The sequence below is a fragment of the Sebastes fasciatus genome, chromosome 4, assembly GCF_043250625.1.
Source record: "Sebastes fasciatus isolate fSebFas1 chromosome 4, fSebFas1.pri, whole genome shotgun sequence".
Lineage (NCBI taxonomy): Eukaryota > Metazoa > Chordata > Actinopteri > Perciformes > Sebastidae > Sebastes > Sebastes fasciatus.
The window spans coordinates 7,040,395-7,067,525 of NC_133798.1; the positions used below are offsets into that span (position 1 = coordinate 7,040,395).

At 41.6% G+C, this 27,131-nt stretch overlaps 2 protein-coding genes across 6 annotated transcripts; one reads left to right on the top strand and one right to left on the bottom strand.

Moving 5' to 3' along the window:
- Window positions 1-995: 995 nt before the first annotated feature.
- Window positions 996-21,645, bottom strand: gan (gigaxonin). Of its 2 annotated transcripts, none has more exons than XM_074631736.1 (13): window positions 21,460-21,645; window positions 20,985-21,171; window positions 19,995-20,109; window positions 18,639-18,989; window positions 17,417-17,485; window positions 17,088-17,239; window positions 15,715-15,836; window positions 15,411-15,523; window positions 14,559-14,708; window positions 8,655-8,791; window positions 6,305-6,439; window positions 4,742-4,851; window positions 996-4,654 (listed from the first exon to the last, which is right to left on the bottom strand). In XM_074631736.1, exons 2-13 carry the CDS (start codon window positions 21,167-21,169, stop codon window positions 4,482-4,484), a joined length of 1,812 nt encoding a protein of 603 aa, XP_074487837.1. In that variant the 5' UTR covers window positions 21,170-21,171; window positions 21,460-21,645; the 3' UTR covers window positions 996-4,481. The 2 variants fall into 2 exon arrangements, with proteins under 2 accessions (XP_074487837.1, XP_074487836.1); XM_074631735.1 differs by having other exon boundaries at window positions 20,985-21,174; window positions 21,460-21,644.
- acd (ACD shelterin complex subunit and telomerase recruitment factor) lies at window positions 21,211-26,817 on the top strand. 4 transcript variants are annotated; one of them, XM_074631732.1, is made up of 3 exons: window positions 21,211-21,229; window positions 22,752-22,869; window positions 23,807-26,817. In XM_074631732.1, exon 3 carries the CDS (start codon window positions 23,903-23,905, stop codon window positions 25,736-25,738), a length of 1,836 nt encoding a protein of 611 aa, XP_074487833.1. In that variant the 5' UTR covers window positions 21,211-21,229; window positions 22,752-22,869; window positions 23,807-23,902; the 3' UTR covers window positions 25,739-26,817. The 4 variants fall into 4 exon arrangements, with proteins under 4 accessions (XP_074487833.1, XP_074487832.1, XP_074487835.1 ...); XM_074631731.1 differs by lacking the exon at window positions 21,211-21,229 and having other exon boundaries at window positions 22,557-22,869; XM_074631734.1 differs by lacking the exons at window positions 21,211-21,229; window positions 22,752-22,869 and adding an exon at window positions 23,448-23,575.
- Window positions 26,818-27,131: the final 314 nt, after the last annotated feature.

Here is a 27,131-nt window from a genome sequence, read left to right on the forward strand (position 1 = left end):
GAAATGGAGCAAATATGATTAAAAAAAGTTATTTTTATAAATGGTCACTATATCCTGACAGTAGTGCATGAGACAGGTAGTCTGAAAAAAAAAAATCATGTCCCTCTGTGTCCTCTGGTGCTCCTAATGGCATCTGCAAGATTTCACAGACAGGAGGAAAACAAGCAGTCAGAGCTGATCTGGAGTCTGCCGTCAAGCTGCCGTCTATGAGAGCCGGCTGTCAATCACTCGCAAACTAATGCTAATGCAACAGTTGTCTCCGTTTTCCACACAAGAACACATGAATATACCGTTTTTGTATACATTTTATATAATGTTTTTGTGATTAACAAGAACAATTTAAGACTATTTGGTATTGACCTTTATTTATTTATCAGAGCTCAGCTGGAAGTGTCTTGTGTGGAATGTGTGTGAGGATATTATGAGAGGTGTGTTTGTATCAACACTCCGTGAGCTCCACTGGGTGTGTGTCTACTTTGTATGTGTTGCCCCTGAGCTTAAGACAAACAGTAGCAGCTTTAACTTACACAGAACAAATGGGGTCAAGGGATACCAAAACTGTACTGACTGGAAGGCCATGTCAGAGGTTCACATCCAGCAACTCAAGAGGGTCACTCGCAGCAACGTCTGTTTCTGAACAGGCTGGGCCCAGACAGCTTGGTCAACAATAACAACGACTATCAAGTAAAGTGCTTGTGCTCCAACGTGCAAAATTTCAGTTAGTAGGGCTGGGACGATTCACCTATCTCACGATTCGATACTATCACGATACTTGGCTGCCGATTCGATTTGTATTGCGATTGTTAAGTATTGCGATTCTACAAGTATTGCAATTCAATATAGTGAATTTGGTTAACTTTTTTAACACTAGACTATGGGAAAAAGTTGAATCATACACTTCTAGGTACTTTTAATTTGGAAAATCTCTAAATGAATCCAGTAAAAATGTTTGATTTTCAGCATGTATGTAGTCAGAGATGTCCTGAAGTCAAATATATCAGTCATTGTCAGGAATGATTTATTAAATTTTTTCCAGCAACCCAAAAATCAAAGAATAAAGACATTTCCCTCACAAATTAGTGGTATTTTATTTTTAATTTATAAGGGACATGTAATGTTTTATAATTCTGGTGAATATAATCCAATCAATCTTATTTCCATATATATACTTTGTATATACAGTTACCTTTGTTAACACCTTATTTTGAAAACTGGACGTAGTCCCACATGTATACTTCCGCTAACTTCTCCAAAGTCATCTCTAGCTCTCCTGTCAGCTCCGTTCTCTTTATACATCCATGATCAGCTCCATCGGGGCCGCTTGAATGCATTTAACATAAATATCAGTATATGGGTGCTCTACAGTTGTAGCGTCGGCCCATTTGACCACGGAGATGAGAGTGACGGCCGGCTCGACCGCACGTTACCGTGATACGATAACGTTTCCTGTCCGTGACAGAGTTAGCATGCAGCTTTAGCCGTGATGTCTAGCTCTGCTTTTCCTGCAATGTATGAAACCCAAAGTGTTTCCATACTTTACTGGATGTGTAGTGTTTACCACGCTGGATTTAATATGTGAGGTTGTATCCACGCAGACCCTCCAACATTTTCTACTTTCTCGTTTCAGGCTCGCGGCGGCCAGCTGGTTTGTTTTGGTTGATACGGAATGGATATGACGTCACCTTACTCAGACTACAACAATAAAAGCGGTACCTTCCTTTTACCTCTGCATAGACTCAAATGAAGCAAATATATAGATTCTGGCATTAAAACATCTATTTCAAAATTGTAAAAAAAAAAAAAATCGTGATACATAGGTGAATCGATTTTTTCTTCCCACCCCTATCAGTTACTGTGGAATACACTTCGGTGAAAATGTGGAAGTGGTCTGTCCAAGCGTGAAGGAGATGCTGCAGATTCTGTCACTGAAACAAGTTACTCAGTGAATGTTGTTATTGTAGGTCACCGTCTCTGTGAATCCATCCTCAGATCCTCATCCATTCTATGCATAAACGACCAATCCGTACAATGCAGTCTGGGATTAGTTTGTGATTTAAGTTTTGGATGCTCCTATTTTTCATCATCTTCTTCTTCAGTTAGTGATTTTCAACACCGTCCATAATTAATTATCTGCATAGCTGGGGTTTTAATCTGCAGGCAGAAGAAACTAAAGTGTCAGCAGAGCAGAGGTTTCCAGTGACAACCATGGCAGTAAAGGTCCTTACACACTGTGTGATTTTGGCCTGTACAGGACGAAACGGACAATTATGAGAGACATGTGGTGAAACATTGATGGCCGATTTACAGCTTTGGCGACCAAAGACAGCCAACAAGTCCACAGACATAATTCCTACAGCCGCTAGAGGGTTTTGTCATTTGGACGTAAACAAAATGTTGTTTTTGACATTCGCTGAAACATGAGAGTCCTGTACTACGAAGAGAGTTCAACATACCCAGGGTATCTTCTCGTTATCTGGCTTCACTAACCCTAACAACCGAGATCCCGCTAAGCGGCCCGTTTAGTAGGCGGTGCTTTAAAACGAGTTGATCTCTTATCTGGAAAATAACAGGAGCAGGTTAGGTGTTCAGCATCAGTTACCATGGCGATCTACCCCGGTAAGAAGTGAACCACCGTCGTAGGACTGAAAACCCTGAAGGATTAACCCTGAAGTTACCTCGCTAACCCCAAATCCTGCTTCATAGTACAGGCCTCTGATACTGTCGTTTTTCTTGAGCATTGGCATAAAAATTCTGCCAGTCAGATGTGACTGCTCCCGAGACCCTGCGTCTATAAACCGTCCAATCAGAGTACAACATGAAGCAACGCAGAATACACTGGCCAATGTGATTTTGTCAGCACCTCTAAAAAAATTTAAAAAAAGACAGTGCCCGCACTATAGCCACAAGGTTTTTTGTTTTGCTGCATTTCAAAACTAGAGAGGCACGGATGGATGACGCATGTTGGTGTTGATTACATTACAGCACTATAATTCACAAAAGTCTGACCCAGTCTGGTCCCAAAGTCGATACGGTCTAGTCGGACACAGAAATTGCGCCTCGCACAGTGTGACATGCAATGAACCCATAAGATCATTATTGTGCAGAAGACCCCACTGCTCTCCGATTCTAGGAGACTGACAAAAAAGTCTCACCTCCCACTGAAGATTTATATCAATAAAAGATTTACAACCCTTAACCTCCACTGCAGCTGTTGCAAATATATGATTATGTCGTTTACGATTGGCCAGAAAGATGAACAATACACCACTAAACAACATAATACATCCTAAAATACAAATTGCAACTAGGGATGTTAATAACTAACCGTTTAACCGTTAACCAACATCAAGAATTTTAACCGATTGCTATCGGTTAAACGGTTAAAAGAAATATTAAAAATGAATTAAAAAGCAGAGCAAAACACGGAGGAGCGGCTCGTCACTTTAAGGAGAAAAGCTGGTCCACCTCAACAGCCCATCTTAAGAGAGTCTGAGCCGGAGTTACAGATACAGGAAGTTGGCTCGGGTCTTGAGGAGTTGTAGCATTTATTTACCGACAAATAAACAGTACACACACTGCTAAAGCTATGTTCACAGCTACAACGCCACCGACAACCCCACACTCACTGCCGCCACACACACACACACGGTCTGTCGGACACTCGCTAACGTTACGCCGCGCTGACAGACCGTATGTGTGAGACAACGGTGAGCACGAAGCCATCAGCAACGCTACAGCTGCTAATGTAGCACAAACCAAACAGACAAGGTCTGTCGGACACTCGCTAATGTTACGCCGGGCTGACACACAGCAGACAACCTCGCAGCTAAATAATGTCGTGGAGACAAAATGGCTGCATGTATCCACAACATTACACGCAGCATCGTGGCCGCTACAGTAACTCTCCCGGACGGGTGAACTGGGTACTCAGTTGTCTGTTGTGCTCAAACATTGCAGCTGGCGCACCGCTGCATGCGACGCACTAATCTTGTCGGTTAACGGTTAATAATCGGTTAACGAGGGTCGGTTATCAGTTAACATTTTTTTTTTAAAATTAGCATCCCTAATTGCAACACAGCAGTGCTTTTATAATCTCAATCATAATCCCTCATGTAATAATGTGGTGGCCTGTATCAAGTGTTGTTTACAGTACGGGGAACAGATTACCAGTAAAACATCACAAATGATGCACGGCTATTAAAGTAAAAAGCAAAAAAATAAAAATAAAGATCAAACCTCACATTAGAAAGAAAAAAATATATATTAAGGTTTATAAAAAATGGTATTAAAAAAAGGGTTTAAAAGATGAACTTTTGTCCCGTCAAGTCTCAGTCAAATATAAACCCCTGAACCAAGAGTCACAATCCTCAATATCTAGCAACTTTAAAATCCCTAAACCCAGTCCTACAGCAGGTAGAAAGTACCAGTGTGCAAAAGTGGAGTGTGGAGCCGACACAGGGCCACTGGCTGGTGTCCCGAAGTCAGACTCTGATCCGGAATATGCCCTGGCTCAACTGAAGACGGAACAGTCGACAGTTGGCAATACGAAGGGCGGCGCAGGCTGTTTTGGAGAGGTCGGTGGGTAACATAGGCTTGGTGTGATGCCACGTCCCAGTGCTGCGGCGAAACTCACGGATGTAGTCGAAGTTTGTTCCTGTGTGCACATTCAAATATTGACGTTACTGTACAGTAACCTCATCAGAATCTCTGTTCTTGTTTTATCTGGTTTTCTCTTACTGACCTGTGTCTAGGTCTCCCACAACGTAGATGCAGGCTCCGATGGGCACAGCACCGTAAACGAAGGATGAGCTGGTCTGGATACACAGGGTCTGGTCATCCAGGAACATCCACCTGTGCCCATCATAACACAACATATATGGGTATCATAAACAATTATGGGAAAAAAAACACATTTCTCTGTATTTTCATTGACGACTTTCTTGATGATCCACTCAGTATTTATTTCTTTGCACTATTTGTATTGTTTATAATTTCCAGAACACTTGATTTGTATATAGAGGTTATATTTTATTATTTTATTGTTGGTCATTTTTATATATATTTATATAATATTTATGTATACACCTACTTTTCCACTAATGTGTACATAACAGTAACTTGTCTATTGCTCACTTTTATTTGTCCAGCTTTGTTGTCCTTGTTATTTCTATCTCTGTCTAAGTACAATTGAGAGAGTTACATAAAACCAGAGTCAAATTTCTTGTATGTATGTACTTGGCAAAATAAATCTGATTCTGATTAGCTTCTTGATTTAAAAAAATGTAGGAGAGGGATATTTGTACATTTTGTTTTCATTTTGACGACAACATAAGCAGGTATTTGATTACACAATGTGCATTCTATACTTTTTTAACCTTCTTTAGTGATGCCCGTGTGTCAATTCAAAAAGGAAATAAATAAAAAATATATTACATTCCATATACATCTCCAGAGCTGGATTATAAAGAATGGCAAGTAGGGCTGTGTATTGGCAAGAATCTGGCAATACGATACGCATCGTGATATACTGTAGGGGGTTCCGATTTAATATATCGTGATATATTGCGATACTGTAAGTAAGGCGATATATTGCGATTTTTTCAAATCTAATTTTAGAAAAACTGTCATAATAAAAAGAACACACCACCACATGCATAAAATCTGAGTTAAAAAAGTATACTTTTTTATGCAATCAGAACAGTTGGATCTGCATTTGCATTTATCACAGTTCCTGTAACATCCAACATCATAGCTCTACTCTGAGAGGGCACATACACTGAGAGGGTGCATCTCTTTTTGCAAGTGAAATTAGGTATTGACTGAGTTCATTTTTGCATTTAAACTAATTAAAAATGGATACAGGGTTTTTGAGAATCGACACAGTATCACAAAACATAATATCGCGATACTCAATATTTTCTTACACCCCTAATGGCAATAGCTGATATTTTGTACTTTTATCAATTTCATCTGAAAACAGGTATTCCAAATTTACAAGTACTCAGTGTTCTCCCAAGAACTGTATTCTGGTCACGGAAGAACAGCCTACAAAACACTATGTGGTACCTGATGGGAGTCCAATAAATAATTAACTTTTAGAAAGTCCATGTGATATAGTCAAAAGCTCCAAAACTGCAACTAAATGGTCATTGTAGTGAGATTGTTTTCTCAACTGCTGTTTCCAAGGTCAAGAATGATCTTTGACACTCAACATTTAAACCATAATGGGACACAAAAACCCAGAAAAATAGTAGTAATAATAATAATGTATTCAAATCCTTCAGAAGCAGTGCTCCATACTGACCTCCTCATCTCGTCATGGTAGAACTCAGACTTGCAGGTCATCATCCGTCTTTGCTCGGGGTTTTCGTTTTCCTTGCTTCTAACTCCGCCGAACACGTAGAGCTCCTGGCCGACGCCACACGCCACCGACCCGAACCTGACCAGGAAAATAATCAATTGAGAAACTATTCATGGATAAAATAACCAGACAGGAATGTCTCCTATTGGCTAATGCAGCAAATGTAATTCCTTCATCTGTCAAGGAAGGAACGTGCGGAGGAGAGTGTACGGTTTGGGGACCTCAGAATTGTGTCTCTGCTCTTTGCAGATGATGTGGTTCTGTTGGCTTCATCGAACCGTGCTCTGAAAACCTTGGACTGCTCCCTCTGGGTGGGGAGTGAGTTACTGCCCCAAACGAGGGAGTTCAAGTATCTCGGGGTCTCGTTCACGAGTGAGGGAAAAATGGAGCGGGAGATGGACAGGCGGTTCGGTGCGGTGTCTGCAGTTATGCGGGCGCTGTACCGGACTGTTGTGGTGAAGACGGAGCTGAGCCGGAAGGCAAAGCTCCCGATTTACCCGTCCATCTACGTTCCAACCCTCACCTACCGCAGATACAACGGCCGAAATGAGCTTCCTCTGTAGGGTGGCTGGGCTCAGCCTTAGAGATAGGGTGAGGAGCTCAGACATCCCGAGGGAGCTCGGAGTAGAGTCGCTGCTCCTTCGCGTCAAAAGGGGCCAGCTGAGGTGGATCGGGGATCTGATCAGGATGCCTCCCGGACGCCTCCCTTTGGAAGTTTTCCGGGCACGTCCAACTGGTAAGAGGCCCCGGGGTAGACCCAGAACACGCTGGAGAGATTATATATCTGGTCTGGCCTGGGAACGCCTCGGGGTCCCCCAGGAAGAGTAGGAAAATGTTGCTGGGGAGAGGGACGTCTTGAATTCCCTGCTAAGCCTGCTGCCCCCGAGACACGGCCCCGGATAAGTGGAAGAAAATGGACAGATGGATGGGTGGATTTGTCAAATCCTGACAAATCAAGACACTTTACTTTGCTCACAATTACATAAAACATCTGGACATTTCAAAGAGACACCAAGGTCTAAATGGTATAGCAAAATCTCTGACTGTTGACAAATGTATTTTGTCACACTGTATATATACAGTATGCATATAGATTATCATTGTCTCCTGTTTTGATATATCAAAAGTTAAGTCCATCAGGTTAACTAATAGCTTGGACCAAAGAAACGTCAATGTGGCAAAGAATCTTGAAACAAAAGCTATCAACTGACCATGAAGAGAGGCCAGTATTGACATGATAATGTCTGGGTCTACTTAAGATCAAAAGCTTCATGGCAAAGTGTCTAATCCAGGAAAAACAAGGCAAAGGCTGCACTCGAAAAGTCGAAAAATTACCTAACGTCTTTCCCTAACCACTTTTCCTTGACCCCGGTGGAAAACGTCATGAGGTCAAGGAAAGTGAAGGAGAATTCAGAAGGATTTAGGAAAAGACGACCGTGGTGTTAAGAAAATCTGACTGCATTTTACTCCGCTAGGAACCTTCTTGAGAGAAAAAGATTTTTCGACCGCAGCCTATATGAAAGAAGCAAACACGGTCAGATAAAAGTTACTGAATTCTTTCCAAACCAAGAAAAAGACAAAACTGAAGAGATCTTAACTGATAGAAGCAAAGTTATAAAGAAGCTCCTTGAAGTGATGTTTCAAGTAGACATTTGGGTTGAAAGTGGTGCCGACAACAAAAAGGGTAACCCTCCAAGGCATGATGTCGCACACCTCCTTCAGGGTTCAGTCTATACAGTACATTAGCTTGATTTCAACCTATTTCCCTCGTACATAAATTGTACTATGGATCCAGAGACAATAGTGACTGAATGTTGAATGTTTCTTCACATCTCAGAATCACAGGTTCAGCTATGACTAACGAGTGTGCACGGTGTGACTCAACATCCTCGGTTATAGTGACTTCATCATTTTGAGCAACATTTTGATACGGGTGCCATGATTTCAGTACGACTGCGGTGTCGATACAGAGAAATTAGACTGAAAACAGTTCCATGAGAGAGACAATGGAGTCGTGTTTCATTTCCTGTTGTGCAATACAAACAAGTACAAAGTATCACAGGCTGAAGTTTGTGTTATACAGCAACTGCGTGTAATGTGACAACAATATCTTCGATGATGACAGAGAAGAGAAGATAAGAAAATAACATGAGAAAGACAAAACAAATATTGGCTTTAAACTGACTTGGATGTCAGCAGATCAAATCATAGATCCTCTTTCTTTTGTCCTGCTCAGACCACAACAGGTAATGCAATGAGAGTATATACAGTATATAGTAGTAGTTGTATTTACCTTCTCTCTTTCAGAGGACAGAGGCCTGTCCACTGCAGGGTTTTGGGGTCATAGCATTCAACAGAGTCAAACAACTTCCCGTAGGAGCCCCCACCTATGGCGTAGATCTTCTTATTCATGGAGGCATAGCAGCCGACCTGAAGGAGAAGACAGACACGGCCGTACAAGTCACAGCATGTGGGGAGAGGTTCACTGTGGAAACTGAATCATGTGGTCTGTGGGGTTGTAATGGCCCTGAGCCCATTCTCATAGGCCATTTCAGTTACATTGTTAAGTGTGTGTGTGTGTGTGTGTGTGTTCCACTGTCCACACAAAGATAACTGTTTGGTGTGAGAGACAACAAAATAGGCAACAACCAAATAAGGAGGCAGGAAAAGGCAGTTTTCTATGTTGGTGATCTAAAACATGCAACAACACAGCAGCAACAAAAGTATTTTACTGGCATTCTTTGCCTTTGTTTTGATAGTTCCAGGAAATGAGGGGAGAGAGAAGAGCGATGACATGCAACAAAGGCGCCCTCATTAACACTAGACCATGGGAAAAAGTTGAATCATACACTTCTTCTAGGGACTTTTACTTTGGAAAATATCTAAATTAATCCAGTAAAAATGTTTGATTTTCAGCATGTACAGTGGAGGAAATAAGTATTTGATCCCTTGCCGATTTTGTAAGTTTGCCCACTTACAAAGAAAAGAACGGTCTATAATTTTAATGGTAGGTTTATTTTAACAGTGAGAGACAGAATATATAAAAAAAATCCAGAAAATAATATCATATAAAAGTTATAAATTGATTTGTATTTTATTGTGGGAAATAAGTATTTGATCCCCTAGCAACCAGCAAGAATTCTGGCCCCCACAGACCAGTTAGATTAGTCCTCTCGCTTTAAGAAAGTACTCCGAATCTCAACTCGTGACCTGTATAAAAGACAACTGTCTCAATTCATTACCTGTATAAAAGACACCTGTCCACAATCAGATTCCAACCTCTCCACCATGGGCAAGACCAAAGGGCTGTCCAAGGACGTCAGGGACAAGATTGTAGACCTGCACAAGACTGGAATGGGCTACAAGACCATCAGCAAGCAGCTTTGTGAGAAGGAGACAACTGTTGGTGCCATTATTCGGAAATGGAAGAAACACAAAATGACCATCAATCGCCCTCGGTCTGGGGCTCCACGCAAGATCTCGTCTCGTGGGGTATCGATGATCATGAGAAAGGTGAGGGATCAGCCCAGAACTACACGGGAGGAACTTCTTAATGATCTCAAGACAGCTGGGACCACAATCACCAAGAAAACCATTGGTAACACACTACGCCGTAATGGTTTAAAATCCTGCAGCGCCCGCAAGGTCCCCCTGCTCAAGAAGGCACATGTACAGGCCCGTCTGTTTGCCAATGAACACCTGAATGATTCAGAGAAGGCTTGGGAGAAGGTGATATGGTCAGATGAGACCAAAATCAAGCTCTTTGGCATCAACTCGACTCGCCGTGTTTGGAGGAAGAGAAATGCTGACTATAACCCCAAGAACACCATCCCCATCGTCAAGCATGGAGGTGGAAACATTATGTTTTGGGGGTGTTTCTCTGCTAAGGGGACAGAACGACTTCACCGCATCTTAAGGAAGGATGGACGGGGCCATGTACCGTGAAATGTTGGGCGACAACCTTCTTCCCTCAGCCAGGACACTGAAGATGGGTCGTGGATGGGTCTTCCAGCACGAGAATGACCAAAAACATACGGCCAAGGCAACAAAGGAGTGGCTCAAGAAGAAACACATTAAGGTCATGAAGTGGCGTGGCCAGTCTCCGGACCTTAATTCCATAGAAAATCTGTGGAGGGAGCTGAAGCTCCGAGTTGCCAAGCGACAGCCTCGAAACCTTAAGGATTTGGAGATGATCTGCAAAGAGGAGTGGACCAAAATCCCTCCTGAGATGTGCGCAAACCTGGTGACCAACTACAAGAAACGTCTGACCTCTGTGCTTGCCAACAACGTTTCTCCACCAAGTACTGAGTCATGTTTTGCTAGGGGATCAAATACTTATTTCCCACAATCAAATACAAATCAATTTATAACTTTTATATGAATTGATTTTCTGGATTTTTTTTTGTATATTCTGTCTCTCACTGTTAAAATAAACCTACCATTAAAATTATAGACCGTTCTTTTCTTTGTAAGTGGGCAAACTTACAAAATCGGCAAGGGATCAAATACTTATTTCCTCCACTGTATGTAGTCAGAGATGTCCTGAAGTCAAATATATCAGTCATTGTCAGGTATTATTTATTACAAATTAGTGGTATTTTATTTTTAATTTATTAGGGACATGTCATGTTTTATACTTCTGGTGAATATAATCCAATCAATCTTATTTCCATATATGTATTGTAACAGTTCCCTTTGTTTACACCTTATTTTGAAAGCCGGACGTAGTAACACGTGTATACGTCCGCTATCTTTGTCAAGCTTAGTCAGTCACTACGTTACCGCGATACGGTGACGTTTCCTGTCCATGACAGAATTAGCATGCAGCTTTAAGCCATGATGTGTAGCTCTCATGGATCACAGATTGAAAGAGTATTTTACTGTTACACACCAAGTGACAAATATTGCGCAAGCACGCAACTTTTTCCATAAATGTTCTGTCATGTCTGAATGAAGCTGTAAGAAACATCACGTCACTCATGTTTGAATAACAAAAAGCCATCACTTTAACAGATAGATGAAGCCAGCAATGATAATGTATTCTATGTCTGAAAAGGGCTCTACTTGTAAGTTTGCCGTCGTGACTTCTACGTAAAAGTGACCAGGGTGCTTATCAGACATGAAACAGACATATTAAATTGCTGTTAGATTAACGTAAAGGGGTTCATGTCTGAAATGGGTGTTATGACCAAAGACATACACTCACCGGCCACTTTATTAGGTACAAGGTGTACCTAATAAAGTGGCCGGTGCTAGTACCGGGTGGTCTTCTGCTGCTGTAGCCCATCTGCTTCAAGGTTCGACGTGTTGTGCGTTCAGAGATGGTATTCTGCATACCTTGGTTGTAACGAGTGGTTATTTGAGTTACTGTTGCCTTTCTATCATCTCGAACCACTCTGCCCATTCTCCTCTGACCTCTGACATCAACAAGGCATTTTCGTCCATACAACTGCCGCTCACTGGATATTTTCTCTTTTTCGGACCATTCTCTGTAAACCCTAGAGATGGTTGTGCGTAAAAAAATCCCAGTAGATCAGCAGTTTTTGAAATACTCAGACCAGCCCGTCTGGCACCAACAACCATGCCACGTTCAAAGTCACTTAAATCCCCTTTCTTCCCCATTCTGATGTTCGGTTTGAACTTCAGCAAGTCGTCTTCACCATGTCTAGATGCCTAAATGCATTGAGTTGCTGCCATGTGATTGGCTGATTAGCTATTTGTGTTAACAAGCAATTGAACAGGTGTGCCTAATAAAGTGGCCAGTGAGTGTATATACATAGACGCCACACTGACTCCTGGATTGTACGTCAACGTGGGCGCCATATTGGACTGACAAGCAAGACTGGCCCGTAAACACATACAAGTGAACAGGAGAGCTGCCGGTTCTCTGGATAAAAAGCACTATGACGTCTACGTTTCTCAACCGACTTCAACGAGTCGTTTCATATTCAAACGTTTATGGTCTACGAGGAGTAATGTTCTGTTTCATTTTCTTTTCCCAAAGATTTTGGTGAAAAACTGTTAAATACGTTAACGTCACTGCTTCCGGTTCATGGATCGGCGGTCTGTCCTTCAATATGGTGGGATTCAATCAATCAGATAAGAGCTTGCTAACATTCGTTATTGTTAGCTAATCGATGTAAGCTAATGATAGCTTATTGATGTTCATATCTAATTAATATTGTGTTTAAAACATGAAATGTACGATACGTATCAAAAACGATATGTGTCTAATATTGTAAACAATAAAATTGATGGCATGTTTTGGTTAACAATTACGCTTCTAGATTTTTTTAAATTTTATTAATTAAATTTAATTGCTGTATTATCACCATTATTTCAATAAATTCAGATCATAACTAATATTATTATACTAATATTTATATTATTATACTACTATTTGCCTGTTATTCTAATTGCTCTTATTAGTAAGTACATAATAGTAATTGCTGTAGCAGTGTTAGTGGTAGCCTATAGATGGAAAGCATGATCGCTAAAACGGAGGAAGACATTTCATTATATTATATTATATTATAATATATTATATTATACAGGGACCTTTCTACAAGTATTACCTTAAACAAGGAAAATAAGCCAAAGCCGTACAAATGTGAGTTGTAACAATTCCTTCTGATAAATGAATTATTTTCTATCACGTCAATAATTCAGTTCACGTCAGCCTACGGTACACACTCGTCTCCCGAGCATCTAGCAGTGATTATAGCTCAACTATCCAGATTCTAAGTAACTGGAGAGAAATCTTTATGTTTCTACTCCTCGTAGATCATAAACCCTTTAATATAACGACGACTCATTGAAATCGGTTGAGAAATGTAGACGTTTTAGTGCTTTTTATCCAGAAAAACGGCAGCTCTCTCGTCCACTTGTATAGGGTTACAGGCCAGTCTTGCCAGGTCCAATATGGCGCCCACGTTGACGTATCGCCGCAACGGGCTGAAGAGTCCAATGCGGGTCTATGTATATATGTCTATGGTTATGACTCTCCAACAGATATAATTTTAAATCACATAGATATGTACAATGAATTCATTCCTTCATGCAGGCTGCCACCTTCCCCTTAATTACAATATAACTCTACACAACGAGAGTTTGCTGTATGGGCTCATTAAATAAGTCGAGTCGGCATTGTTCCACCAGCAGTTGTAAGCGATGTAATTAATCATGTGTGTCCAGTGTAACTCGGTGAGACCAAACAAGTCAAGTGTTGGAGAAAAGCAGCCACGGCAGCTGCATGTGAGAAAGAGCTAGTACACCAAACAGAGGTCATGTGGACGCAGTTTGTCTTCAGTCAACATGACATGATGCAGGCCAAAATGAAGCTGAATGTATATACTCTCACTAACAGCAGAGTAGCGCGGCCTCATTGGGGAGTTCTCAGCACAGTGTGTGTGTGGCCAGTGTGCAGGAGAGAGCGAAAGAGACTGTGTCATGCACACAGTGAGTGCAGTAATCTGTGAATGTTCATTTTGAGCTACAGTTTGTCAGAAAAAAAATGTTACAGCTCCTCAAGAGCCAAGCAGAGTTCAGAGGTTTGTTTACCAGCAGCTGAATATAATAACACAGACGTTAGTCCTGAACTGAGCTACCGCTTCACCCTGGAGCTGTAAAAGAGTCTCCCCTGCTCCCCGACCACAGTCTAGAGGCTGAAGCAGATCCTTTAAAGCTGCAGTAGGTAACAAGTCTTTGGCATCATTGGGCAAAAATTCCATAGAAACCTTTCAGCATATTGTAATTCAAGTGTTCTGTGTCAGGATATAGTGACCGTTTTATTAAAATAACTTTTTTTTTTTTTAAATCATATTTGCTCCAATCTCGCCTACTGCTGCTTTAACTACTGAATATGTTAAATAAATACTTCTCAGTCACAATCAATGATTTTCTGTCTAGTTTCAGTACAACAAGTTAATAACATCTCCGCTGTGAGGGCCGAGAATCTTGTGCACAAGTTTATTAGCGTATTGTTTATTAATCATTACTTAGGTTCAACGTGACTGAATTTAGCTGATATTGCCCAGCCCTACTACAGATCTGATATTATAGTATTTACAACATTACATTCAACAATAAAGTGAGGATATAAAGGTTACTACTGTGTTGTGACATTATTGTGTCCCGGTCGTCAACTGTGTTACATGTTCTACTATTCTGTTGGTGTAATATTTGTATGCTTTATTACCTTTCGGATCATGGTCATACTGGTCTGCATTTTCCAGGTATTGAAGTGAGGATCGAACACTTCAACAGTGATCAGCTCTATTTCTTTGGTCTCTCCTCCGAGAACATAGATCAGACCGTCCAGCTCCACCACACCAAAGTTCTGACGAGTCTAGTGACAAGATAATCAAATCACAGCAATGTCACGCACATTCAGTTACATATAAGCCCCTTTTTTTGGGCTCAAATGCTCCATCCACCTGTGTCTTGAACATTTGAAATCACACTTAAAGCTTTGACACCAAGCTTTGTTTTTACTATGTCTCCAACAGCATTTTTTGATTTGCATTTTAGTGGTTTACATTATATGACTTGAATCTGATATTCTATCAAAACATTAACAATATATTGAAGTTCGATTTTCACATAAATAATGAGTATTGCTAAGAGTGTTCAACAATATATAGTCAACATATAATATGAATGACACCACTTTTCTCTACAGAGTTTAAGCAGATGACTGAATGTGTTGTCGGTGTCAAATCTGCTTGTACTACCAAATAGGTATTGTAGCTCTGCTGGCACCTAGTGGTCATGAAGTCAAATTGTAGAAAAGTCAGAGAGCAGCTGCAGAAATGCACTTCATATGGTGGATTGATCATTTATCCTGCTTTAAAACCGTAAACAGCAGCGAATTCCAATAGCAAAAATTATCATTTTCAAATCTTTCAGTGTCCATTTCATAGAAAAATTGAGAAAAATCTCCTGCAAAGATCACTCTCAGTTGTTTATATACTTAATAATAATAATAGGGGGATCATTTTAACTCCTGAAACCTCAGGACAAGCTTAGTTAAAGAAAGGGGCTAGTTTACCTGTAGCATTGGGGGTATGGGGCTCCAGGTGTTGGAGTCAGGGTCATATTTCTCTCCACTGTCTAGGAGTGTGTTGTGTTCATCTGTTCCGCCCATCACAAACAGAAAACCCTCTAACAGACAGGAAACACAATGTCATTACGCATTTGCTGGATCTGCCGTTTGCACTAAATACAAATTCTCATAAGCCCTAATCTGATGAAAGAATCATTAATTCAAGTAATTCCTGACATCAGTTACAGATGTATTTTCTGCATCACTGTAGTTATGGTGTATGTATTTTCCTGGCCTAGCCAATACTGACCGGCAGCGACCACCCCGTGGCCGAACCGGGCGACACTCATTGGCTGCAGCTCGACCCAGGCCTGTCTGTTGGTGTCGTAGAGCGGACACATGCAGCGCGTAGCAGCAGTTGGCTTCCTGGTTCTGTAAAGGACAAAAACCATCAGACCAGACAGGATGTGAGAAGACCACGTGATATGAGTGAACTCTAGGGCTGGGACGATTCACCCATCTCCTGATTCTATACTATCATGATATCTGGGTGCCAATTCGATATGTATTATTTTTAAGTATTGTGATTTGATATTGCGATTTATTGTGATTTTTTTTTTTTTAAATGTAACTAGAAAAAGTTGAATCATACACTTCTGGAGACTTTTACTTTGGAAAATATCTAAATTAATACATTAAAATGTTTAATTTTCAGCATGTATGTAGTCAGAGATGTCCTGAAGTCAAATATATCAGGATCACTGTCAGCAATTATTTTTAAAAACATAAAAGATTTCCCTCACAAATTAGTTGCATTTCCTTTTTAATTTATAAGGGATAGACATGTAATGATTTATACTTCTGGTGAATATAATCCAATCAATCTTATTTCCATATATGTATTTTGTATATACAGTTCCCTTTGTTAACACCTTATTTTGAAAACTGGACGCAGTCCCTCGTGTATACTTCCTCTAACTTCTCCAAGGTGGTCTCTAGCTCTCCCGTCAGCTCTGTTCTCTTTATACATCCATGGTCAGCTCCATCGGGGCCGTTTGAATGCATTTAACATAAATGTCAGTATATGGGTGCTCTACAGTTGTAGCTTCGGCCCATTTGACCACGGAGATGAGAGCGACGGCCGGCTCGACCGCACGTTACCGCGATACGATAACGTTTCCTGTCTGTGACAGAGTTAGCATGCAGCTTTAGCCGTGATGTCTAGCTCTGCTTTTCATTGCAATGTGAGAAACCCAAAGTGTTTCCATACTTTACTGGATGTGTAGTGTTTACCACGCTGGATTTAATATGTGATGGTGCAGATCGTATCCACGCAGACCCTCCAACGTTTTCTACTTTCTACGTCACGTTACTCAGACTGCAACAATAAAAGCGGTAACATCCTTCTACCTCTGCATACACTCAAATTAAGCAAATATATCGATTTTGCCATTAAAAAATTGATTTCAAAATCATAAAAAAAAAATCTCGATACATAGGTGAATAGATTTTTACCCACCCCTTGTGAACTCATTACTAATTTAACCTCTTCCCCGAAAACGTCTGTGGAGTGAAGTGGAAAAGCTTCTTCGTAGTTCATAACTGCTAAATCTCTCGACTGAACGTCAAAGATTATTATAAGAAGAAAAGGGACAAAAATAAAGACGGTGGACAGTGACTCACTTGCGATCCTCTCCTCCGGCGATAACAATACACTCTGAGTAACCTCGGGGTTTGAAGGCGGCGAGCAGAGCCTCACCCTGCAGCGGACTATCCGCCAGCGCCTCCTGACAGTACTCTCTGATCACCTCCCTCATCAGCGGCTCTCCCATGGCCTGAGGAGATACCATGCAGCACACAATGACGTTAGCTACTGAGTTAGCCCAGAGGAGTGTCAAAAACAGCATACGCAATGTGAAACATTGTGAAACACATCATCACATGTTGTTACACTATTGATAATACTATAAAGCATACATGCAAATCTGGACAGCACTTTACAGTTTCCCTACCTGCTCTCTCAGGTAGCTCACATCCAGGCCCTGCATCCATACTGTAGACATCACTTCCTTCATGTGTACCTGCAAATACAAATGAAAGATGGGAAAGACTAATTTTTTGGTTTATGGAAGAAAACAAATTCACTTTTTTGGCCAATGGGGTATAAGAACAAGCTGTAAACACAACATTGACATATCACCACCTTATAACAAGTTCACACAGTGAATAAGTTGGGAAGACGTTGCCTAGCTGGGACTTCTATTGCAATGTTACAGATATTGAAAGCTAGAACTCACATATATTTAAAAGCTTACTAACCATAAAAAGATCACAAAACCAACTTGGTTTTGTTTGTTCACAAAACTTTAACGACCAATTAGTTGACTAAGTAACTAAAGGAGGGCAAACCAATGTCCTGGTCTACCCTTGATTAAAATGAACTTAACTCCAACGATGTAATGTACAGTACGTATGTACTGTATGTGTATATTAGAGCGGTCAAAGATAATAACACGTTAACACAAATTAGTTTTAACGCCACTAATTTCTCAAACGCATTAACGCAACTTGCAATTTTTTGGTTGTAGTGGGCTTTTATAGTTAGAGTGAAGATACTGGCATCATATGAAACTAGAAAATCTAATGAATCCATTGGTACCAACCATGTCATACTAGCTTGTCGTAAAGGAAGCTAAATAACGCTACAAACTTAGGCTAAATTTTGTCGAGGGAAAACTGGCATGGCCATTTTCAAAGGGGTCCTTTGACCTCTGACCTCAAGATATGTGAATGAAAATGGGTTCTATGGGTACCAATAGCTGTTGGGCTTGAGTTTGCCATGTTATGATTTGAGCATATTTTTTATGCTAATCTGTGAGGGTTTCTGGACAATAGTTGTCATTGTTTTGTGTTGTTAATTGATTTCCAGTAATATATATACACACATTTGTTTGTATAAAGCAGCATATCCCATATATGTTGATAAGAGTATTAAATACTTGACAAATCTCCCTTTAAGTTACATTTTGAACAGATACAACAATGTGTGATTAATTTACGATTAACTATGGACAACCATGCAAATAATCACGATTAAATATTTTTAATCGGTTGACAGCCCTAGTATATATATTATGTTCTAATCAGTTGGTCAGTTGACCAAAAGAGTTACCTGTCTACATTTTTCATAACTTCTCTTATCTCCACACTGAACCTTAAGTAAGTATTACCCACCTTGCGATCCTCTGAGTCATGTGCAAACCATCGCACCACAGCCTCCAGCACGTGCTTTTCGTTGCCCACGTTCAGCTTCTCCATGGCCAGCACCTCACAGAGCCGGTTATGGGGCAACTCCCTGAACTCCTCAGTGCGCGCCACATCGCCAAAATGTGTCTGCAAGAACTCAGTGGCGGCATAGTGGACGTGGGAAAGGCAGTAATGCAGAGAGAAGAGCCGGATGCCGATGCAGTTCTCCGCGGTGATGCAACTCTCTAAGAACTGGCAGCACAGGAACTTGAGGTCAGTCATGAGGAGCAGGTCTGATGCCTGCACCATGTCCTGGATGGTGTCTTCATTCAAAGTGATCTGTGTAAAGGACAGGCCAAATGGATATCCACATCAATATATCAGGATAGGTAGTAAACAATTACTTGTGTCAGCATGTCACTTAGGGGTGTAAGAAAACATCAATAGACATGAGTATTGCGATATTATCTTGTGCAATACTGTATCGATTCTCCAAAACACTGTATTGATTTATTTTATTAAACTCAAAGGTTGTAGCAGGCTCAGTTTTAGTGAAGCTATAGTGAAGATACCGGTATCATATGAAACTAGAAAACCTAAGGAATTCATTGGTACCAACCATGTCATATTAGCTTATTGAGAAGGAGGCTCAGTAACGCTCCAGAGATACGCAAGCAAAAACTGTCGTGGCGATTTTCAAAAGGGGTCCCTTGACCTCTGACCTCCAGATATGTGAATGAAAATGGGTTCTATGGGTACCCACGAGTCTCCCCTTTACAGACATGCCCACTTTATGATAATCACATGCAGTGTGGGGTGCAGTTTTTTGCATGCAGTATAGATCTGTTGTTTTTGCCTTTTCTAAAATGGGGTATTTCTGGTGTATTTTTTATACTATGACAGTTTTCCTAAAATATATATATATTTTTTTTAAATCGCAGTATATTGCCGGCTGTGGCTCAGAGCAGGTTGTTCACCAATTGGAAGGTCGGTGGTTCGATCCCCGACTCCTCCGGTCACATGTTGATGTGTCCTTGAGCAATAACTAAACCCCAACCCCTTGCTCCTGAAGGCTGAGCCATCAGTGTGTGAATAAATATTTAGATTAGATCCTGATGGCACCTTGTATGGCATCTTCTGCCATCAGTGTATGAATGTGTGTGTGAATGCTGACATGTAGTGTAAAGCGCTTTGAGTGAAGACTAGAAAAGCGCTATATAAAATGCAAGTCCATTTACCATATCGCAACATATTGCATCGTTACCCCAGTATCATGATACGTATCGTATCGCCCATACACAGCCCTAATGTCACTATGCTCTTTTTTAAAGCCTCCACACTCACTTCACCGCTGAAGATGTAGTCCAGGATCTGTTTCATGGTGGGCATGGAGACCCCCTGCAGCTCGATTCTGTATGTAGACCCATCTTCCTTCGGAGGATTGTAGTTCAGCTTGGTCCTATAACGGGGAAATCATTAACACAACTGAATGAGACAAAATAGCAACTAGAGACCTGATGCACTTTATCATTGTGATCAACAGACTGCTGGCCATAATGGACAACGCCAGCCATCCTCTGCACGCCGTCATCACCAAACAGAGGAGCTCGTTTAGCGGCAGGCTGCTGCTCCCCAAGTGCTCCACAGACAGACTCAGGAAGTCCTTTGTCCCCCGAGCCATCAAACTGTACAACACCTCTCTAGGGAGGAGGGGGGGACAAAGGAGGACGGTCTGCAGGACAGATAATAATGCACAGAATGCACTTTCATAGACTAAGCTACTGGAGTTACCCTGCACTATACTAATTTTTAACAGTCTCTTCTGCACTATATTCACTTTTTAATAGTCGTGTATCACAGCTGTTACTCTGCACTATATTCAGTTTTAAAAGTTTTCTTCATCTCCTTGTATTTTTATATCTGGTATATCTTTTTGTACTTTGCACTACTAACTTTTTTACTGCCTTTTTACTAACATGTTTTGCACTATGGAACTGTGATGCTGGAAACTTGAATTTCCCTCGGGATCAATAAAGTTACCATCCATCTATCTATCTGTTTTAATCTCTTATTTGCACAAAAAGTCCTTCTAGGGACAGGTGTTGCAAATTAGCATCCGCTATAAGCACTATGATACTGGCATCAGATAGCTGGTTTTAAGTTGTCTATGTACATTGTATTGGTCCCTATCAAATAAACCATGAGGTCATGTCAGGCTGCCATTGTGACAGAGAGTGGACACGCCCTTGATGCTAGAACACTGTAAACAACAGACAACAAGACAACAGCTGTATGATCACATCTCTGCTGAAAGAGCAGGGCAGATGTTCTGACCTGACATAAGGGCTGGCAGCAGCCAGGATGTTTTTCTGGACAGGCATCTCTTCTCCATCCACCACCAGCAGTGCATCGTGGAAGCTATGCTCCTGCCAGAAGGTGCGAAGGACCCGGAGGAGTTTCTGGGAGTGTTGAGGATCCGAAACCTTCGAACCGGTTTCACTCGACACAGAGTCGGACATGTCTGCTGCACAAAGGACAACACTTGTTTCCATTAAAAAAAGGCTTTTAACAACATGTTGGTAGGCTGCTCATCTAATGAACGTTAGCTCAGTTACTGCACAACACAGTCTGCATTAGTATCGTACATTGACAGGTTTCTTATTAAGTTTGGAGAAGCAGCAGCTGTAAATGCGTAGAGAAGGCTAGGAGGCTAGTAGCAAAACAACCGAGATGTCCATAAACAACAGTTCATTTATGTCATGTTATTCCTTTTGTCAGTTCAAGTTTAGGATTTGGAGAACTGTCTTACCTTACGACTGCGAACTGCTCTTCTTTCTTGTTCTATTGGCACAGCCTGTACCTATAACTACATCTAGGACAACATGAATCACTCCGGGCTAGACTGTTGTGGCTGATAGTGATGTGTCGATCGCGAACGAGCCGGTTCATTCAGCCGGCTCTTGTAAGTGAACGATAATGGTACGTGTCCACAGGCTCCGTGCTTTCCACGCTCCCCATTCATTGTCTATATAAGCTGCGCGCAATGCATTCTGGTAGCGTGGCGTCGCGATTAAAGAAACGGAGCGTCACAACGCCCACTCCTCATTTGCATAAAGTTGAGGGCTTTTCTACTTTATGTAAATCACGGGCGTTCGACGCGACTCACCGCCTCTTGAAACTCCCAAGAATCTTTTAAAATAAACATTCACGATCTTAAATAAAGACAGATTCAGCAACTACATGGCTATTTCTCGCCTCAAATGTTTCAGAAACACATTTTGGTGAACTATGACAGACAAAGATCATACCACCAAGCAGGGAGGGGCGCGGGTGCACGACGCGCTGACGGTCTACAGGTACAGAGCAGGAGGGAGAGGAGGAGAGAAAGAGAGAGAGGAGTGTGGTGCACGAATAGCAGACAAGATGAGTGACAGTCGGAAACGAAGCAGCATGTAAAATTACGGTATTCTGGAAATTATAGGGTTTATTATAATTGTATTGAATAATTTAAGTGATATATGTGCACACATACTAATCACAGGTCAAAACAGTGCTTAATTTGGCTGAATTATAAAAGGCAGAAGTGGTAAAATGAAGAGCCGTTTGGGAGCCGAAAGAGCCGGCTCTTCTTGGTTAGCTGAGCCAAATGATCTGGCTCACTAAAAAGAGAAGGAATTCCCATCACTACTCCGGGCGAGAGTGTTGAAGCTGGACGAGAAAACATGTACTGTGCTGCATTCACGGTGAAAAGGAAATATGGTAAATACGAAACTCATATGGGCTACCAACCTATTCTAAAAGATAAACCAATTAGTTGAATAGCTTTAAACAAGTAAGAGCAAGTAAGTAAGAACACGTCTTTTATTATCACAGCCGTGATAGTTGTAGAATCCATATGGCCCCTGAATGCAGCATCAGCTAGGCGGAAACGGCGTGCAGATAAACAGCGTCCAAATACTCTTCAGGCAACCTGTGTGCACAACAGATCTGCGGATAAATTACTTGTGCAAACTGATATCAGTTAGGTGATATGAATGTCTTTGTATAACACGTTTTTGTAAACTAAGATAAATTAAAATCTATCGCTGGTTCGCTGTCTAGATTTTGAAATGGGTATACAAAGTGAGAAGAAAGAACAAAGCGGAACGGGGCCACAAAACCAAACTGACATCACAAGGCCATCAAGTATCGGAGTAGACCACCAAACAGTACTTCCGGTGTGAGTAAAGCCCTCTAAACCAACTAACGTTAGTGTAGTGTTGGTATACTTTTTTATAGTAATATAAATTAGCTAAACAGAATGAGTATGTATTATAAAGTATCCACCGTATATATTCATGGTCGTATTGGTCTATGCCAGGGGTCTGTAAGCAACCTGCGGCTCCGGAGCCACATGTGGCTCTTTAGCTCCTCTCCAGTGGCTCCCTGTGGATTTATGTTTACATTTTCATTTATATTTATACGACGGTACGACGGAGTATTACGGCCACACTGAGGAAAAAAAATAAATCTGAGATTTCGAGAATAAAGTCAGAATATTATAAAGTAGTAATTTTAAATCTTATTTTCTTTTTTTTGTAAACTTCTGACTTTATTCTCTTAATATTATGACTTTATTATCGTAACATTACGATTTTTTTTCTCATAAAGTTCTGACTTTTTTCTCGTAATATTTTGACTTTTTTCTGTAAATCTCAGAAAGATTGTTATTATTTGCCTAAAATGGCTCTTTTGACAGTAAAGGTTGCAGACCCCTGCTCTATGCGAGAGTATAGGCCCACATAGACTAACATTTGAGCTTTTATTTTGAAGGAACAGTCTTCAAGCTATCCGCTGCTCTCTCTCAGTAACTTGACAACAACTCTCGCCGCCATAACTTTGAACAAACGTAAATATTATTGTGCTTTGCGCAAGATTACACAAAGGTACTAGCGCTGACTATATATGGATAAGCTATTATTACGATGCGATGCTAGCAGAGAGAGACTCATGCAACATCTCGCTGTGAAACTGCCCGCAGTGGAGATGACGGTATAATGTGCCAGCAAAGTTTTTCGCGCCTATGTTCTAACTTCTCCCCACCATTTAATCACAATGTTAAACCAACACATTAGTGTTGTGAAATGTCTCATAGATGGTGTGTGTTTTGTTTCTAGCTCCCACGGTGATGCTGTGATGGAGGAACCAATGAGCATCGTCCGTGTTTGCCAGTCGGAACAATAACTGAGGACTCCCAGTGTGAAACTACCAACATGCCTCGACCTGTTCGGGGCGCTCTGTCTCCATGGATACAGAGTCTCATCCTGAGCTATGGCAGTGAGGATGAGAGCAGCAGAGGCTGGCTGAGGGCCCATGTCATCGGGGTGGGTCAGATGTCTCAGTCCCAGGTTCAGGTTCAGGCTCAGACCCAGGCTCAGGGCTCCGAGGGCCCCACAGGGCTGCTCTTCCTGTCTGATGGGGTGCTCCAGATCCCTGCCATCCTCACCTCATCAGCCTGGGAGCATCTCCAGGAGCAGGAGGACCGCGAGTGTTTCACCAGCCTGGTCAACACCACGGTGTGCATCCAGGACTACCGGCTGCAGTTCCACATGGCCCAAGAACAGACTAAATGCAGATTCATCATATCAGTTGGAGAGCTTGCCACGATTGCAGTCGGTCCAGTTAAAGACAGCACGCCTTGCAGCACCACATTGCCCTCCGTCAGGCTGAAGATCTGCAAGACGTGGCGGGCCCTGCTGGGTCAGGAGGAGACGCAGGACTCTCAGAAGAGCCAGTGTGGGTTTGATCTGTCAGAGCTGCTGGGGGAGTGGCGACATGACTGTCTGCAGGCCGTGCTGGAGGATGTTCGGAAGAGGCTGATGATGGTAGCGAGCAACCGCCCCGTGAGCCCGCAGCCCTCCACCTCCACTTGCAACCCATCATCTTTGACCCACCCAGACACATTCACAGCCACAAGCTGGGGTGTTGACAGGGTCAGATATAAGGGAACGAAACATTTCAGTGTCCCCATAAAGTGTCTCCTCATCCCAGAGGAAGATGCTCAGCGGCTGCAAACACCACGGAATGTTGGATGCGGACCAACAAGTGGATTTTCTGCTACCTCTGAGGACGGAAAGAGAGATTTGCCTCAAGTCTGCAAACCTTCAGAGACCACGTGGCCTTCTGATGATGATGCAGAGTGGCGAATAGGCGAGCCGGCAGTCGTAGAGAGAGATCGAGACGCTGACGATAGTTCACCTCGTCCTGTGGAGGACTGCGTGCTACACGAGGGCTTGATTGCAGCGATGATCGACAGCGACATCAGGCCTTTATCCAACCCGTGGGATATGTTTCCTCCACCATCATCCTCCGATGCATCCCCAGAAGCAACACCAACCCATTCACTGCACAATCCCACTGCTACTGAATTCAAGTCTGATCATTCAGTGATCTTGACCAGCACGCAACTTCTTGTCGACAGCTCGAAGGAATCCCACCAGACGTCAGAGCACAGCAAAGGAGAGCACAGTTTCCTCCCACCATACCAGGAACTGCCACACTCAACTGGTTCTTCAACTTCTGTGAGTCCACCAGAGCCCTTCACCAGACCGTCAAACCTGTCTGCGACAGACGAACACCACGCCGACACAGCGCAGCAAAATCTTCCAGCTTTAGAGCAGATTTTGGAAAAACACACGGAGGAGACTATTGAGAGAAAATGTAGAAAGGCAAAGAGAAAGAGAAGTGAGCCCACACCAGAAGTACTAGTGGAGGATGAGGAGGAAGAAGCTCAGATCAGTGGGAGCCCTCCATCTTGGCTCTTTGACACTCAGACAAGCTCCAAGGCTGAAGAGGGCTACAGTCCCCAGCAGGGTCAAACTGTCTCAGGAAAGAGACCCACCGTTCACAGCGATGGCCGGCTGTTCTCTTACTCTTACCAAGTGTCTGGACAGAATCTGCAGGATCTCAGTCGGTTCAAAGTGGCAGAGTCCTTGCTGCACTGGGCGGTGAAATATCTTGTTGTTCCAAAGCAGACAGATAATCCACACAACACATCAGTAACCTCCAATCAAACGTCATCTGACAGCACCAACATCACTTCACTTTAGGTTAAAGACAGTTTATCTGATCTGATCTGATCTTGTTTCAGTTGTTGTTTTCAGATTGTTGGTTATTACAATGTCCTTTGACATAGTGTTGACTCATGCTAGTGTTCCAGAGCAACTCTCTGTAGTTGAGTCTATTTTGTACGGTATGTCTGAAGCACTGAGTAAAAAAATATATATTTTGTAAAAAAAAAATACTGGTACATGTTTACTGTGAAACATTTTAAGCTTGTCCAGCATGAATACAAAAAGCAGAAATTCCTTTGCTGTCTTAACTAAACTAGAATATAAAAATATAAAAAAAACATAACTCAAGCTTTTTCTGGGGCTTTCAGACGCATCTTTCATTGTTTCTTAGCAGATATTTACTGAGCTGAAAACTAGAACTATTTGTTGAAAGTTTGATGAGCTGTTCACTGAACTTGAGAAAAAATATGAATGCTGCATTTATACATTTTAGCAACTTTGGGGTATAACATCAAAAGGCCACATCATGGCCTTATTAAGTTACTATGGGGAATTTAATAGCAAACAGTTGCCTATTTACACAATCAGCTAGTTACTAACTGTCTGCTGTTTGGTGTTTGGCAGATAGTGTACCGGGAGTTTATCATTTGATCCATTGTTAACAAAAACTATTGATTAGTGCAGCTTTAAAGTTATTAAAATGGTCAAGGGACTGAAGTGGATACTAACCATCATCTCATATCAGAGCAAACAACTGTGACTTATATTAAAAGGCACTTGTATAAAACCGCAACACGTTTCCATCATGTACTGGAACTAATCAAAATTAAAAAAAAGAAGGCTTTCCTGAGAGTTATAACCAGAGGTGTGCACTCAATTCACATGACTTAAATTCGAGTCACAAATATGATGACTTTAGACTCGACTTGACAAAAAGATTTGCAACTGAACTTGGACTTTAACACCAAATTCTTAACTACCATTCTATGTTTGCATACTATATACGCTGTATATACTGGAATTTTAATTCCTGTTTAAGTTTTGACCAATTTGTTGCTGCACTAATAACGTTTGCACTTGAATTGTAATTCCTGTTAAATTTAAATATTTGTTTACCAATTTTCTGGTGTACAATTTATTATTTTAATAATAAAGAACAATTAAATTAATTTGTATATACTGTATATGTATTTATTTGGTACATTTTGTTTTACAAAGTTAGGAAAGCGATGTTTAAGTTCAGCCTGATGCTGCCGTACACATAAAGAATGATCCCAGTCACTTCCACACAGTGATGCATACAGCTTATTAATTAAATACTGGTATCGGATCGGTACTCAGTATCGGCCGATACCCAAAGCCCAGGTATCGCTATCGGTATCGGGACTGAAAAAGTCGAATCGGTGCATCCCTAACACTTTTCATTCCC

What these genes read in the sequence shown, in the direction of transcription:
- gan (XM_074631736.1), bottom strand. Translation starts at nt 21,169, where the DNA reads ATGTCCGACTCTGTGTCGAGTGAAACCGGTTCGAAGGTTTCGGATCCT. An exon ending in GTATGACCATGATCCGAAAG is followed by an intron (nt 8,792 to 14,558) that starts GTAATAAAGCAT and finishes CTTCTCCTTCAG; the next exon opens with GTCGGCTGCTATGCCTCCAT. An exon ending in TGTCCTCTGAAAGAGAGAAG is followed by an intron (nt 6,440 to 8,654) that starts GTAAATACAACT and finishes TTTCCTGGTCAG; the next exon opens with GTTCGGGTCGGTGGCGTGTG.
- acd (XM_074631732.1), top strand. Translation starts at nt 23,903, where the DNA reads ATGCCTCGACCTGTTCGGGGCGCTCTGTCTCCATGGATACAGAGTCTC.